This window comes from Peromyscus californicus, unplaced genomic scaffold, assembly GCF_007827085.1.
Source record: "Peromyscus californicus insignis strain IS unplaced genomic scaffold, ASM782708v3 Scaffold_12__1_contigs__length_115047231, whole genome shotgun sequence".
NCBI classification, from domain to species: domain Eukaryota; kingdom Metazoa; phylum Chordata; class Mammalia; order Rodentia; family Cricetidae; genus Peromyscus; species Peromyscus californicus.
In genome coordinates this window covers 25813672-25828290 of record NW_026294413.1, presented here as the reverse complement: position 1 = coordinate 25828290, position 14619 = coordinate 25813672, and the positions used below count along the sequence as shown (strand labels likewise).

The 14619-nt window shown below is 41.2% G+C and overlaps 1 protein-coding gene across 5 annotated transcripts in view; it reads left to right on the top strand.

The window, feature by feature from the left end:
- The first annotated feature begins 48 nt into the window (after nucleotides 1-48).
- Nucleotides 49-14619, top strand: part of Pibf1 (progesterone immunomodulatory binding factor 1) — a 191505-nt gene continuing 176934 nt past the window's right edge. For 3 of the 5 annotated variants that reach the window (XM_052732598.1, XM_052732602.1, XM_052732601.1), the window contains exons 1-5: nucleotides 50-181; nucleotides 1160-1433; nucleotides 3579-3679; nucleotides 5669-5867; nucleotides 11298-11417. In XM_052732598.1, coding sequence (XP_052588558.1) covers nucleotides 1182-1433; nucleotides 3579-3679; nucleotides 5669-5867; nucleotides 11298-11417 — 672 coding nt within the window. In that variant the 5' untranslated portion in view covers nucleotides 50-181; nucleotides 1160-1181. Of the gene's footprint in view, nucleotides 182-1159; nucleotides 1434-3578; nucleotides 3680-5668; nucleotides 5868-11297; nucleotides 11418-14619 lie in introns of all 5 variants that reach the window. The other 2 variants (XM_052732600.1, XM_052732599.1) reach the window with 2 other exon arrangements.

The window sequence follows — 14619 nt, the reverse complement described above, 5'->3', positions numbered from 1 at the left end:
CTTCCGGGGAGGGAGGGCCTGGGCACCTGCGCGCCCCGGCTTCTTCCGACTTCTTCAGGGGCAGGGCGGATGGTTGTCTTGGTGACCGCTCCCTAACGGTCTGGTGGCCTGAGATACTCTTACAGGGTTTGCAGCCTGAGCTGCTGACTGAAGACGCCTTTGGTTCCTCCAAGTGTCCGAGGTGAGGCTGGTGTTAGCCTTGTATGCGGCATTACTGACGCTTCAAACAGCTCCCGGGAATCTGTTCCCCTTTCTTTCACGCGTGGTGCAAAGATGCTAAAATGCATCAAGTGTAGAATTTGTAAATCTTAGCCAAAGAGGGAGAAGCCCGTCCCTGGTCCTTTGTAACTCGCGCGAGGATTTGTCTTTGATTTCACCTTTCTTCACCCTTTCCCCTTATAAAGGCTCCTTCCCGATGTAACTTCTGTGCAATCTTATAACGACAAAAACAGAAGGCATTGTCTCCTTGAGTTTGAGGTTCTTGGTATGAATGGGCTTTATCCTTTCTCTTTTACACGGCTGTATTTTCCTGTTTCCTTCGAGTAAGATTCTTGCTCCACTGCCATGGTGGCGCACGTCTTTAATCCCAGCACTCCGGAGGCAGAGGCAGGCGGATCTCTGTGAGTTCAAGGCCAGCCTGGTCTACAAAGCGAGTTCCAGGACAGCCAGGGCTACAGAAAAACCCTGTTTTGAAAAACAAACAACAATAACAACAAAAAAGATACATATATATATATATATATAATGCACACACACATATATATATGTATATATATGTTTAAATTGGTCAAAGGGCTGAGTTCATGATAGAATTTAGTGACCGAAGCCGGGTGGTGGGCACACCTTTAATCCCAGCACTCGGGAGGCAGAGCCAGGTGAATCTCTCTGTGAGTTCGAGGTCAGCCTGGTCTACAGAGTGAGATCCAGGACAGGCACCAAAACTACACAGAGAAACACTGTCTAGAAAAACCAAAAGGAAAAAAAAAAGAATTTAGTGACTCAATATTTGATTTGAGCAGTAATTCATGGTAGTGATCTGGCATAGATTTGAGATCTTTCGGTGCCTAATGGTCTAGGCAGTCTTTAGTATCTCATTAATGCACTATATGCTCGTAATGGTTTTTTGATATATTTAAGTTTATTTCTTTTTACTCTACAGAAGATTGACCCAGAATAATAAAATGTCTCGAAAAATTGCCAAGGAGTCAAAAAAAGTAAACATCTCTAGTTCTCTGGAATCTGAAGATATTAGTTTAGAAACAACCATTCATACAGATGATGTTTCCTCATCAGAAGAACGAGAGGGTAAAGTCAGAATTACCAGGCAGTTAATTGAAAAAAAAGAAATACTTCATAATATTCAGTTACTGAAAATCGAGCTATCCCAAAAAAATATGATGATCGACAATTTGAAAATGGATTATCTTACAAAGGTAAGAACAAATGCAAATTTTATTTTACCTGCCTTATTGTATTTAAAGTGAAGATAAATAAGAAGTTGGTATATAAGTCATGTGTGGTGGCACACACCTTTAATCCCAGTACTCTGGAACCAGAAGCAGGTGGATCTCTGAGTTCTAGGCTAGCTTGGTTTACATAGTGAGGTCCAGGACATCCAGAGCTATGTAAAGAGACACTGTATCAAAAAATATATATATACGTGTAATCAGAACTTAAATGATAACATTACTTTTCCAGTACTGACTTTTTATTCTTTGCATATTAAAAATGGGTGTTTTAAATGTGAACATGGACGGATTACTTTTGTAGGCTTACTTTTTAAAGCGCAGCATTAGTGTAATATGTATTTTCATAGGAGTGATTTGTAGCCGAGTTTTGTGCTTCACCAAATGTGATGTGACTGACAAGTTTGATAAGAAGAATCAAGATCCTGATTGTATTGTTGAATCTGAGTTGTCCTTTCTCTGGAAATCTGATTTCCTTGTTTCCTTCCTACACAGTTACTATGTGTCTGAGAGTTGCTGTATCACAGAAGTCAGGCTTAACCGACCACTGTCTTTAGCAAATGTGTCATGTAGATAAGGATGGTCTGGCTCTTGTATTTCTGCCTTGTGTGCTTATTTAGTCCCAGGGTAGTTCATGGAATACCTGGTAGAGATTAACTAGCCCTAAGAAATAGTGAGCGATTACAAGACACATTTCTTTAGTGTTACTGCTCGTGTTCCTAAGAAAATCATTTCCTCCTGACCGTGAACTGACTTTACTCGTGTTCTTAGCTCTTCCTGCGTTAGCCTCTCTGTCCAGCACTGTTTCTTTTTGTTTCATTTGTACTTTCTTGTTAACTTGTTCTTCTATTTTAGTTCAATGCTGTGTATACTAAAATACTACAGTGGCCTTCTACTAGAAAAAAATATTTATTTTGGGCCAGTGACATGATTTGGTGGGTAAAGATGCTTAACCATGCAAGCCTGGGGACCATCTACGGGCTACATAGTGAAAAGAGAGAGCTAACTCCTGAAAGTTGCTCTGGCACGCACACACTTGCACACATACATAACTTGAGAGTAAAAAGGAAGGGCTGGGGAAATGACTAGTCAGTTATAACACTTCTTACAGATGGCCTGGGTTCGAGTCCCAGAACCCACAGTTCCAGGGGATCCAATGCTGTTTTCTGGCCAGTGAGGGAACCCGACACAAACATGGTACACATACATACACACAGACAAAACATTCAAACACATAAAAATTCAGTAAACCATAAAATAAAAGATTGATTTAAATTTTTATTGTTTATTAATTTTTAAAGTGCTAGGGATCAAATCCAGAGCTTTCAGCCTGCTTCACAAGTGCCCTGCCCACGAGGAAGCTAGAACAGTTTCTTAACGGTGCCTCTCTAGAAAAAGCAGAAAATGCAGTTAGACTCGTCTGTTTTAAAGGAGAAACAAGAAGGGAAAGGAAGGGAAAAGGAAACAATAGACAAACTCAGGACCAGTTAGTTGTGTAGGGGTTTACAGAAAGCACAGCATACTGGAGAACTGGAAGATTTCTCTGGGTTAGAGCCGTGTCTTCCTCAATTAGTCACAGAGGAAGAGTACTCTCTTTAAGAGTACTCGGCTACAGTGTAGAAGTTTTCACAAAGACAGTTACTTGAAAGTGGTGAATGTCTGTTAGCATATTTTAAAGGTAAGCTAAAGGGAGATGTGGAGGTTTGTGACCTATCAAGAAAGGAAATTGGTGGGGAACCTACAGTGGTCCAAGCAAGCATGTCACAAGAGACCCGTTTTCTTTTTTACTCAGAAGCTACAGGGTGAGTGAGTTTAGCAGTTACTCGTTTTGTTTGGGGTGTTTCTGATGTCAGCCATGTGGTAGTAAATGGAAGGTGTGCAGCACTCGGACTAATGACTACCAGTATGAGCAGAGTGCATCCATGAAGCTCCCCTCTGAGTGAACTGCATGTGAATTAAGGACAAAGCCATCTCAATGATAGCCTGGCGCAGACATTTCTGAGACAGTAGCTTCAGCCCAGATTCTTTGAAGACTCTTACTCTGTTTCTTCTAAGTGTTTGTTGTTGTGTTAAGGGAAAGCTGAGTGTGTAAACTGTGTTCCCTCTGTTCAGATTGAAGAGCTGGAGGAAAAACTGAATGACGCCCTTCACCAGAAGCAGCTGCTAACTTTGAGATTAGATAATCAGTTGACTCTTCAAAAGAAAGATACCAAGTAAGACATGTTTTTCACAAAAGCCTAACATCTTTTTATCAACTCAAAGTCATTTTATTCTTGTTTATGTGTGCTGTTATGGGCTATAATAGGAAATTTTAAGTTAGATATGCTTATTATCCTCACATGCAGACCACCAAAGGGCAAGTTGCTTTATAACAGTATACAAATGCTCAGTTAAAATTTAACATTTATTCAACAAATACTGGCCCTCTAAGCAACCCATCAATTATGTAAGGAGCTTTCTGAACTGACCACAACTTGGTATGTAGATGACCTTTTTCTTCCTTCACTTTTCAAACCTTCTGCACTGTCACAGCTGTTTAGTATACTATTACTGTGCCTGTGTATTTTCTCCAGCTAGATATATACCTGTTAACAGTGAACTAAGCCTGGTATAATGGCTCCCACCTTTAATCCCAGCTCTCGGGAGGCAGAGGCAGGCTGATCTCTGTGAGTTCGAGGCCAGCCTGGTCTAGAGAGCTAGTTCCAGGACATCCAGAGCTGCACAAGAAAACCATGTCTCGAAAAACAAAAAAAGGAGTTCAAGCTCATCCTTGGCTACATAGTGAGTTGAAGGCCATGGCTAGTTGAGGCCTTATCTCAAACAAATAGGCAAAGAAATGAAGTAAAAATTTATTGTTTACTCTCAAATGTACCTATGCCAATTATACCTATGTAATTTAATTTAAAGTGATATAAACAATGACATTTTAGTAGAAAAATCTGTGTTGTTTCTATAAAAACAAAAATAAGTTCATTGGAAACACTCAATGAAAGTGAATAGCAAGGTTATAGAAATAGCCCAGCAGTTAAGAGTACTGACTGCTCTTCCAGAGGTCCTGAGTTCAGTTCCCAGCAACCACAGAGTAGCTCACAATCTAATGTACTCTTCTGGTATGCAGGCATACATGCAGACAAAGCACCTGTATACACAGAAAAATGAAGGCATGGTAACTCATGCCTTTAATCCCAGCACTTGGAGAGGCAAAGGCAGGCGGATCTGTATGAGCCAAGTCTGCTCTACAGAGTGAGTTCCAGCCAGCTAGAGCTACATAGCAAGACTTGTCTGAAAATAAACAAATAAATAAATAACAAATCAACCGAGGCAAGATAGGTATAAAGACAAAGCAAAACCATCAATGAGGGGTGTTGATGGCACATGCCTTTAATCCTAGTACTCAGGAGGCAGAGCTAGGTAGATCTCTGTGAGGTCGGGGCCAGCCTGGGCTACAGAATGAGTTCCAGGAAAGGCGCAAAGCTACACAGAGAAATCCTGTCTTGAAAAACCAAAAAAAAAAAAAAATCAATGAACATTATCTCTCAGATTTCTGTCGGTGTCTTTTAAGCTCTCCTCTAGGATAGGGAAGTGGCTCAGAGGTAAAATGATTGCTGAAAGACCTGAGTTTGAATTCCCAGTAAAAACTGAGAGTGGTGGTATGTTCCCAGAACCCCATCATAGCAAGGGTGGAGACAAGTAGATCCCAGGAGTTCACGGGCCAGCCAGTCTAGGATGGTGACCTCTAGGTTCAGTGCATGCTCCTGTTTTTAAAAAGTAAGGTGAAGAAACAGCTGAGAAAGACATTATGACATCAGCTTCTGGCTTCCACACTGCTGGGATGGGTCAGTGGTTGGCTTCGCTGGCTGAATGAATACCTTATGGGGTTCAGTGTTAACTGCATTAAAGAGATATGTCTTGCAGTACCAAGATCAAAGAGAAATGGAAATTAATAACTAGAATCCAAAGCCAATATATAAGGATTAAGACTTTAGCAGATTAAATGTATAATATTGTGATTTGAATTTTTGGTTACTACTTAAGAATGTTGGTCTCTAATAATTTGGAATTATACGTTTACTAATCTATGGATTAGTCACTTCATGTTTAATTAATTAGATAAATCAGCACTCATGATAGCCAAGAATACTATATGGAACTCAGAAAAATCTCAGTGATTTTAAAGCTTGTCATGAATTCTCTCAATGTAGGAAATATCAAGAACTAATGAAACAAGAAATGGAAACCATTTTATTGAGACAGAAACAACTAGAAGAGACAAATTATCAGCTAAGAGAGAAAGCTGGAGATGTCCGTCGAAACCTGCGAGACTTGGAGCTGACAGAAGAGCAGTATGTGAAGCTGAAATCCTTTCCTGAGGACCAGCTCTCCATCCCTGAATATGTGTCTGTAAGTGTCCTGAGGACTAGCTCTCCATCCCTGAATATGTGTCTGTAAGTGTCCTGAGGACCAGCTCTCTGTCCCTGAATATGTTTCTGTAAGTGTCCTGAGGACCAGCTCTCTGTCCCTGAATATGTGTCTGTAAGTGTCCTGAGGACCAGCTCTCTGTCCCTGAATATGTGTCTGTAAGTGTCCTGAGGACCAGCTCTCTGTCCCTGAATATGTGTCTGTAAGTGTCTTGTGTCATCTGTGCAAAACTCAAAAGCTGGCGGGAGTGGCTCATGCTGTAATCTCAATCCTTAGGACATGGGACAGGGGATCAGCTCCTACAGCTATGTAGTGAGTTGGAGGCCATCTTCTACAACAGGAGTCCTTGTTTCAACACACACACACACACACACACACACACACACACACAGAGGGGAAAAAAAAACATAAAGCTCCATCCATTCTCAGACTGCAATGGGCATTTATGTAGAGGCCTTCTTCATATATTTGTTTTTTATTTTTCTGTTTTAAGTTAGCATGCAAGGTAGTGAGTTCCATTTCGATGCATATGTGACATTATGCATTGTTTTCTCTTGTCCTCTCCTGGAGTCTCCCCTAACTGCCTGTCCTCGCTGCAGCTGGTTCCTTTCCTCCCCGTGAGAGGTCCCCTCCTCTGCTCTCCTTTACACATCATCAGGTACCCTCTCTATTTCCTCATGACCCCTTTCCTGGGTTCAGGGATACACACGTCTCATTTTAAATTAGGTTCCACATAGGAGAGAAAACATAGTGTTTGTCTTCTGAGTCGGTCTGGATCAAGAAAAAAGGCAGGAGAAGGAGACTCATGAAGGATAAGCAAGCTTAAAAAAAAGAAAGAGAAAGTGGAGGACTGTTACAGGGGAAGAGAAATGAGGAAGAGGTTAGAACAGGAAATAGATCTCTCAGTTATGAAGAAGTTCAAAACCAAAGTCAGATAAGTGAAGAAGGGGATAGAAACAGAAAGATACGAGTATTTTAAGCACGTACAATCAAAGTAGCACAAAAATAAAGGGAGAGATGGAGAAACATGGAGGGAAAAGAAGAAAAAGAAAATATATGGCCTAATGAATAATATATGCAAACAAAATTAGATGTGTATTTGTAGACTATAAAAACAATTTTTAGTGCTGTAAAGTTAAAAATACTAAAAAGTGCACCAAAGAGGGAAAATCATAATAGTAAAAAAGATTAAAAACGAAAAAGACAGAATAAAAACAAGAAGAATGAAGCATCAGAGCAGCTTCCTGCTGGGCCTCAGAAGTTGGAGATTGCCAGTTATATCCATGGAGACACAATTAGTTATTCATGTGGGCTCTAGGCTTCCCTGAGGCTTACGCTGTTTGGAATACTATACTGGACACTGTAGATGAACAGTCTTGTTAAATAAGAAACACAGAGCCAATGCAGAGATGAAAACCCAAGAGGTCAGAGTTAAAAACCTTACCCTTCACTGCTGCTATTGTCCTCTTCAGCAAGAGAGCTACTTCCTGTCTGTCTTTTTTATAGACTTTCTATTCTGCCTTCTCATTGGTTGTAAACCCAACCACATGACCTCCTAGTCACTGCCTGTCTGTACAGACCTCCAGGTCTTCTATGGTTGGTATTGAGATTAAAGGTGTGTGTCTCCATGCTGGCTGTATCCTTGAACACACAGAGATCCACCTAGCTCTTTCTCCCAAGAGCTGGGATTAAAGGTGTGCACCACCACCGCCCAGTTTCTGCTATGGCTTGCTATTAGCTCTGACCCCCAGGCAACTTTATTTATTAACATACAAATAAAATCACATTTCAGTACAATTAAAATATCACCATAGGACACATGCCAGGTGTCTCCTCCTTGACTGTGGTATCGTTGTGGCCATAGATCCTTGCTGGCCACACTAAACTTTGTAGTCTTTTGGTGTGGCCCGTATTCTAGTTAGTTGGAGATGTCCCCCACAGGTGTTAGTAGTGTGGGAAGCATCCACAGCAGGTCTGTGTGGGAAGAGAACCTGTCTTTGTCCTTGCCTAACCTCTAGACTCTGATCCTGCTGGAAGGATGCGGCTATGGTAATCAGCTGGAACTTCAGGGGTTCTAGGGCTCTGTCTGTAGTATGGAATGGGACATCGGTGGCTTCAGCAGTTGATTGATGCATCTGTTGCCATCAGGTCCAGGGCTGTTGACTCTAGAACTGTTCTTAGCTGTGGCCACTGAGGGCAGCACTGTATTTCTCTGTACACCTCTCTGCCTGAACCTAGCCTCCAGCTGCTTGTACTTTCCTCTGGTCAGCTTCCAGTCACCCTGCTGTCCACTGTTGCCTCCCCCTTGGGCTTTTCCTCCCCCTGGTGTTGGGGCAGACCAAACTGAATCTCCCTGACCTGTGGTTGTTCCAAGTTCTTAGGCCGCTAGGGTAGTTCAGTTTGCAACAGTAGCTTCTGTCTCAAGATGACTGTTGCTTGCCCCCCTAAGTCACATGGAAAGACAACAATGAGATTTCCCTCCACTGCTGACCCACTCCTGTGGGAATGAGTGTCCCACCAAAACTTTGAACTAGATCTGAGGTTCTTGGGGGCTCGTGCTCGTCCTGAGGGGAGAACTGCTGGCATTCATTTGGTGTACCTTTTGAAAGCCACTTCTGGTCACCCACCCTCTCCTACTAGACTAAGCTTGTATGTGTTATATATGTGCACTGTTGCAGGTACACATGGATGTGCATGTGTGTAGAGGCCAGAGGACAGCCTTGGGTGTTTCTCAGACATAGCTTTATTTTTATTCATTTACTCATTTATTTTTGAGACAGGGTCTCAATGGCCTGGAACTTGCCAATTAATTAGAATAGTGAACCCCAGGAATCTGCTTGCCCCACCCTCCCAGCACTGGGTACTAATCATGTGCCACCACACCTGGCCTTGTTATATGGGTTCTGGGTATTGGGCTCAAGTCCTCCTGCTTCTGGGAGACATTGACCAACCCTAGCCCCTCAGCTCACTTCCTACCAGTCTATGCTCCATCTTTTTTCTGTACCTTTCAAGTATTTTTTTATTTCCTTTGTGGATTCCTGAACGCTTTCTCTCTTTGCCATAGCCTTGTTTGTCTTACTCTGGCTCTCCTCCTCTGGCTCATCCAGAGGCAAGTCAAACCTATCTCACCCCAAGGGTGTTGCTTTTGAAACACCCAACAACCCTCATGAAAATGGAGAGTACATTTAAGACCAAAATTGTAGTGACTCCATAGTCCATAAAATGAGTCATTTTCTGGTGGTTTTAATATTCTCTAAGGGGAAAACTATGAGGCTGAACCAGATTAGTATTGTCTGGGATGAATTAGGAATTGTGGGGGGAGAGTGGCATTTTTACGGTTATTAAGGAGTAAAGATGGGGCAGAGTCTTGGTGATAGATTAGTTCAGAATCTAGTATTCCCCTTTTTTTTTTTTGGTTTTTCGAGACAGGGTTTCTTTGTGTAGCTTTGGAGCCTGTCCTGGAACTCACTCTGTAGCCCAGGCTGGCCTCGAACTCACAGAGATCCACCTGCCTCTGCCTCCTGAGTGCTGGGATTAAAGGCGTGCACCACCACCACCTGGCAAGAATCTAGTATTCCTAAACAACCTTGTACTTAAGCCTAATCTTTGGAGTGAGTCTCAAGTCAGTTTGGTATCAGGACAGCCTTCTGGCCTAAAGAGTTTTTGTTTGTATGGGCATATCCATTTTATTTGCAATATTTGAGATTAAACCTTAAGGAAACAATTTAGGCACAAGAAGGGTTGGGTACGATGTACTTGTCTGAAGCCCCACCTACTTAGAAGGCTGAGGCAGGAAGATCTCTTGAACCTAAGGGTTCAAGGTGGCCAGCCTGAGCAATCTAGCAAGACTTTATCTAAAATAAAAATACAAACTTAGAGACACTCTCTATTTGCTTTAAAAGTCACAGTGTCTTCATCATCATCATCTATCAATGAGAATCGAATCGGACAGAGTCATTCTTAGTATCACTAGGAAAATACTTTTCGCTTTGTGAGTTCCCTGAAAGAATGGAGATGAGTGACAGGCCGAGGGCCAGGAGTCCCTAAAGCACACACTGACAGCTGAGGTTTGTGTTGGGTTTGATTTTTACCTAAGAGCCTTCTTTTCCCCATTTGTGAAACAGCTGATACTATACCTGTGTTTCTGTTGTAAAGATTAATGTGAATGTCTAAAACGTGTTCAATGCTTAGGACAGTGCTCACTGTGGCTTTGTGAACGAGCAGTGCTCCCTACTGTCTGCTGGTGTGGGAGTAGTTTTTGGCTCTCAATGGGTTAACGTTTCTGGATCAGTGACTTAAAAGAAAATCAGACATTAGCTTTCTGTCCAGCTTTTGATTGAACTGGTAAGTTAGAGTTTTTCTACCAACACATACTGTCTAAAACAAATACTGTAAGTGCTGTCATTGAAAATTCATTCATAGTAATATAAAGTACATACATTTTGGGGTTTTAGTATTCTTTCACACTTTTGCATGAAATATTATTCTAACTGATTGATGTAGATTTCACTTCCTTAAGGACCAACCTTAGCACTTGGCCGCTTATTAGATAGGGTGTTTTTGCAATACACTCATATGTTAAGGACTTTAGATTACATCCCTATGTAATAAGTAATCCTGAATTGTTCTCTCCTGACTCGTTGATGGCTTCTTAGGTTCTTAGAACCCTGTAGGTTGGATTACTTGGGTGATGACAGGAAAATGAAGAATGGAGAGGTCTGAGTTGAGTGGGAATAGTGATAGGAGAGGTACCTTCTGATTCACTCGCAGGTCCCCTAACACTGCAGGGGAAGCCACATTGTAGATTGTTGCCAAGAGCCTAGGATTAGAGCAAAGAGTAAAATGTATCTCTTCATCAAATTGAGATTTCAGTTGACAGAGCAGTGTATAAAATCCCTGCCTTCACAGAGCTTACCTTGCTGTAGAAGCTAACAAACAGCAACGTAAAGTGTTTTATGTGGAATGTCGCCCAAGTGCTTCGAGAAAGCAAGCAGGGATGTAGAATAAGGAAGTCAGTTAACTTTGTAGGTTACTTTGTTATTATAAATTCAATTTGATTTATTACTGCTGTATCTATGGAGAATGTATTCCCAGTGGGCTAGTATGAATCCTTGGTAGCATATTCTGTTTCCTGTATATGTATATCTGTGGTGAATTTTATATAAGATATTGGCAACAGGGCTAACAAAAACAATTGTACTAACATACCTTAATAAAATTACTTGACAGATTTCCAAATTTTCCAGATGCTATCTTTACCACAATTGAGTGAGAGTGAGTAAAGGGCCGGCCGAAAGTGAAAGCGGCCAGGCCAGGGCAGCCTGCTGCTCCAGGGCAGCCTGCTGCGCGGCAAAGTGGCAGTGCCTGGTTCTCACTGGACTCAAGAGTGCTCATTTTCCTTTGTTTTTAAAGATTCGATTCTATGAGCTTGTAAATCCACTAAGGAAGGAAATCTCCGACCTACAAGTGAAGAAGAATGAACTGTCTGAAGAACTAAGTACGAACAAGGGCCAGCTGAAGCAGCTGACAGAGGTTGGTTTGATTTCTATTACTCTCGGAAAGACATAGCAACTTTCCCACGAGAACTTGTCGATGTTTGTGGGAAGGAGCATGAAAGGGCTAGAAAACGAGCCTAGGGTGCTGACTGCTGCAGCTCTTAGTGAGTCGTAAGTGAGAGACAATTGGAAGTCTTCATCTTAAAAATTGACACGATAAATATGCTTTTAACGTATAATCCGCAGTATAGCATTTTTTGATGTAAGTCATTTTCATAATCAAATTTTTTTGAGATCACAAAACCAGCCATATCTGAATGTTCTTGTGCAAGAAATATGCACAAAGGAGTTTATAATTTCTCTAGCTTTAGTACATAAAATGTAGGCTAGATATGGATGCCAGTAGTAGGAAGAAAAGGAATGTATTTGGCTTTTTTTCACTAGAGACTCATGCGTTCTCCTTTGGCAGGACAGTCTTCACTAAAGTGTCAGGCTGGGACATTCTTGTTTATTCTGCGATCTTGACCAAGTCATTTGACATTTCTTTTCAAATGAAGAAAAACAGTTTGTCCTTTTTTTCACTGGATCACCCATGTTTCTATTTGATAGTAACATGTATCTTCACCAAGTCTTGTACAAATATTTATGTGATGTACTATTTCAAGGGCAGGTTTTTCAGTGCTTTTACCCAAAAGTAAGTCATTAATTTACTATATATTTTCAGTACTGTACTTTGACACTTTGCACAGGAAGGAAAGGTCTAGCCCAGTCCCAGTCTGCTCTCTGTGTCCTGCTGCATAAGCTTGTGGCATCTTCAGCAATAAGGTCTCTTACCATCTCTTCTGGTGGACAAGCAACAGCACCAGCAATTGCCTAGAGTGTTTTGGGACTCTGTGGCCAGCCACTCACTGGGAGGTGACATTGGGATTGTTTAGGAACCAGTGGCTTCTGGATGCAGCTTTATCCATCCACACATGGTGCCTGCAATCAAGTCATTCTGTTGGTTTGAATTGTCTGATAACTTTATCAAGTATCAGTTTCCTTATGGCATTTTTTTATGTCATTAGTTTTTGTTGACTCTCCTCTCACTTCTCCTCCATCCCCCTGCACCATTCCCCTGTCCCTTAAATGTTTCTAACCTTGTACTCTTCCAATTCCCTTTTTCCTTCCATACCACCCCCATGGCCCCTCTCTACTCTCCTTTCCTCTACACACACTCATTCCCATGTAAATGCATGTATGTAAAAGTTAGGAGCTAGTATTTGCACATGAGAGAAAACATACAGTATTGGTCTTTCTGTACATGAGTTCCCTCACTTAATAGTTTCCAGTTCCATTCATTTTCCTGTAAATTTCATTATTTCATTTTCTCTTACAACATAAATAAAATTTCACTATGTATATATTCCATGTTTGTATTATCTAGTCATCAGTTGATAGACATCTAGGCTGATTCCGTTTCCTTGTTATTGTAAATAGCTCACTAATACACTTGTATGTGCAAGTATCTCTGTGGTGAGATATAGAGTACTTCTGGCATATGTTTAGGTGATGTGGAAGTTCTGTTTTTAGCTTTTTAAAAAACTTCCACACTGTTTTCCAAAGTGCTGCCCCAGTTTGCACTCCCACCAACAGTGAATATGGATTCCCCTTCTTCTACATCCTCATCAGCGTTGGATGCCACTTGTTTTCTTCACGATGACCATTCTAACTGGGTTATATAAGATGGACTCTCAAAGTAGTATTAATTTGTATTTCCAGGATTGCTAAGGATGTTGAGCATTTAAAAAAATACTTACTGTCTAATAATGGTAATTTTATTATTAAAGCAAGATAATTTATATCTTTCCTCACTTGCTTTGTGTTGTGATAAACACTATGACCTAAGCAACTTGGGGAGGAAAGAGTTTATTTCATCTTACACATTACAGTTCCTCATCTCAGGAAGCCAGGGCAGAAGCTCAGGTGAGCACCCGAAGGTAGGAACTGAAGCAGGAACTATGGAGCAGTGCTACTTGCTAGTTTGCTCCGAGACTCAGAGTCATCTAATGTTCTTATATAGGCCTAACCCACCTGATGAGAGATGCCATTGCACAGTAGACTGTCAATTAACGATCAAGAAAATGCCCCAGACTATGACACTATGACTATGGCAACTCTTACAAGAAAAACATTTCATTGAGGTGGTGGCTTACAGTTCAGAGGTTCAGTTCATTATCATCATGATGAGGAGTCTGGCCGCATGCAGGCAAATGTGATGATGGAGGAGTAGCTGAGAGTCTTACTAGTAGGCAACAGGAAGTTGACTGAGACACTGGGCAGTATCCTGCACATAGGAAACCTCAAAGCCCACCCCCACAGTGACACACTTTCTCCAACAAGGACATACCCACTCCAACAAAGCCACACCTCCTAATAATGCCACTCCCTGTGAGATTATGGGGGCCAATTACTTCAAACTACCACATGTGTCAATTTGACAACCAAGATTAATTAGAATCTGAATTATGTGATTTTTAAACAAAAAATTCAGACTTATATAAAAAGCAAGTGAGATTATCAACAGGTAAGGACTGGAGAGACTATTGCAATCTATAAGGTAAGGTGTTAAGATCTGGGTTACTGAAGAGTCAGCTGGAGATGCTAGGTTACTGGGATTCAATTACTAATGAGAACTAGTCTTCAGTTCCTAGTTTACTAAAAATTCTAAATGAAATGGCCGGTTTCTCAATTGGATGTTTCTGATTTGTTTCTTCTGTTGCTTGAAATGTTTTCATTTTGGTGCTTTGGTGGCATTTCATATTCTTCTCCTCTTTAGTATGTAGGATCTATTTGTCTGTCTGTCTATCTATCTACCTGTCTATCTATGCAATGAAAACACAGAATTTCCCATCAAATACAAATGTAATAGCAAATCTTTACTTTTCTAGAGATGGATCATTTAAAATTTCTTGGTCACTACAAAAGTAAATGTTCCTTTTTACCTTTTTGAGACAAAATACAGTTTTCTTTTAATTCAGGAAAGAAAGAAAGCTTTTACTCATCTATTGCAAGGAATGAGCCCTCTGTAATGAAAAGACAGATTAACAAAAGAAGAGCACGACAGGCTTGTTTAGCATCAGTTTAATGGGACACAGGCGCCTTCAGAAATGAAGGCCCATAGAACACTGCATTTGTGTGCATAGTCGTGTGTAAGTAGTAGAGGACAAGGGCTGTGGTTTAATGGCAGTAGCCTGGGC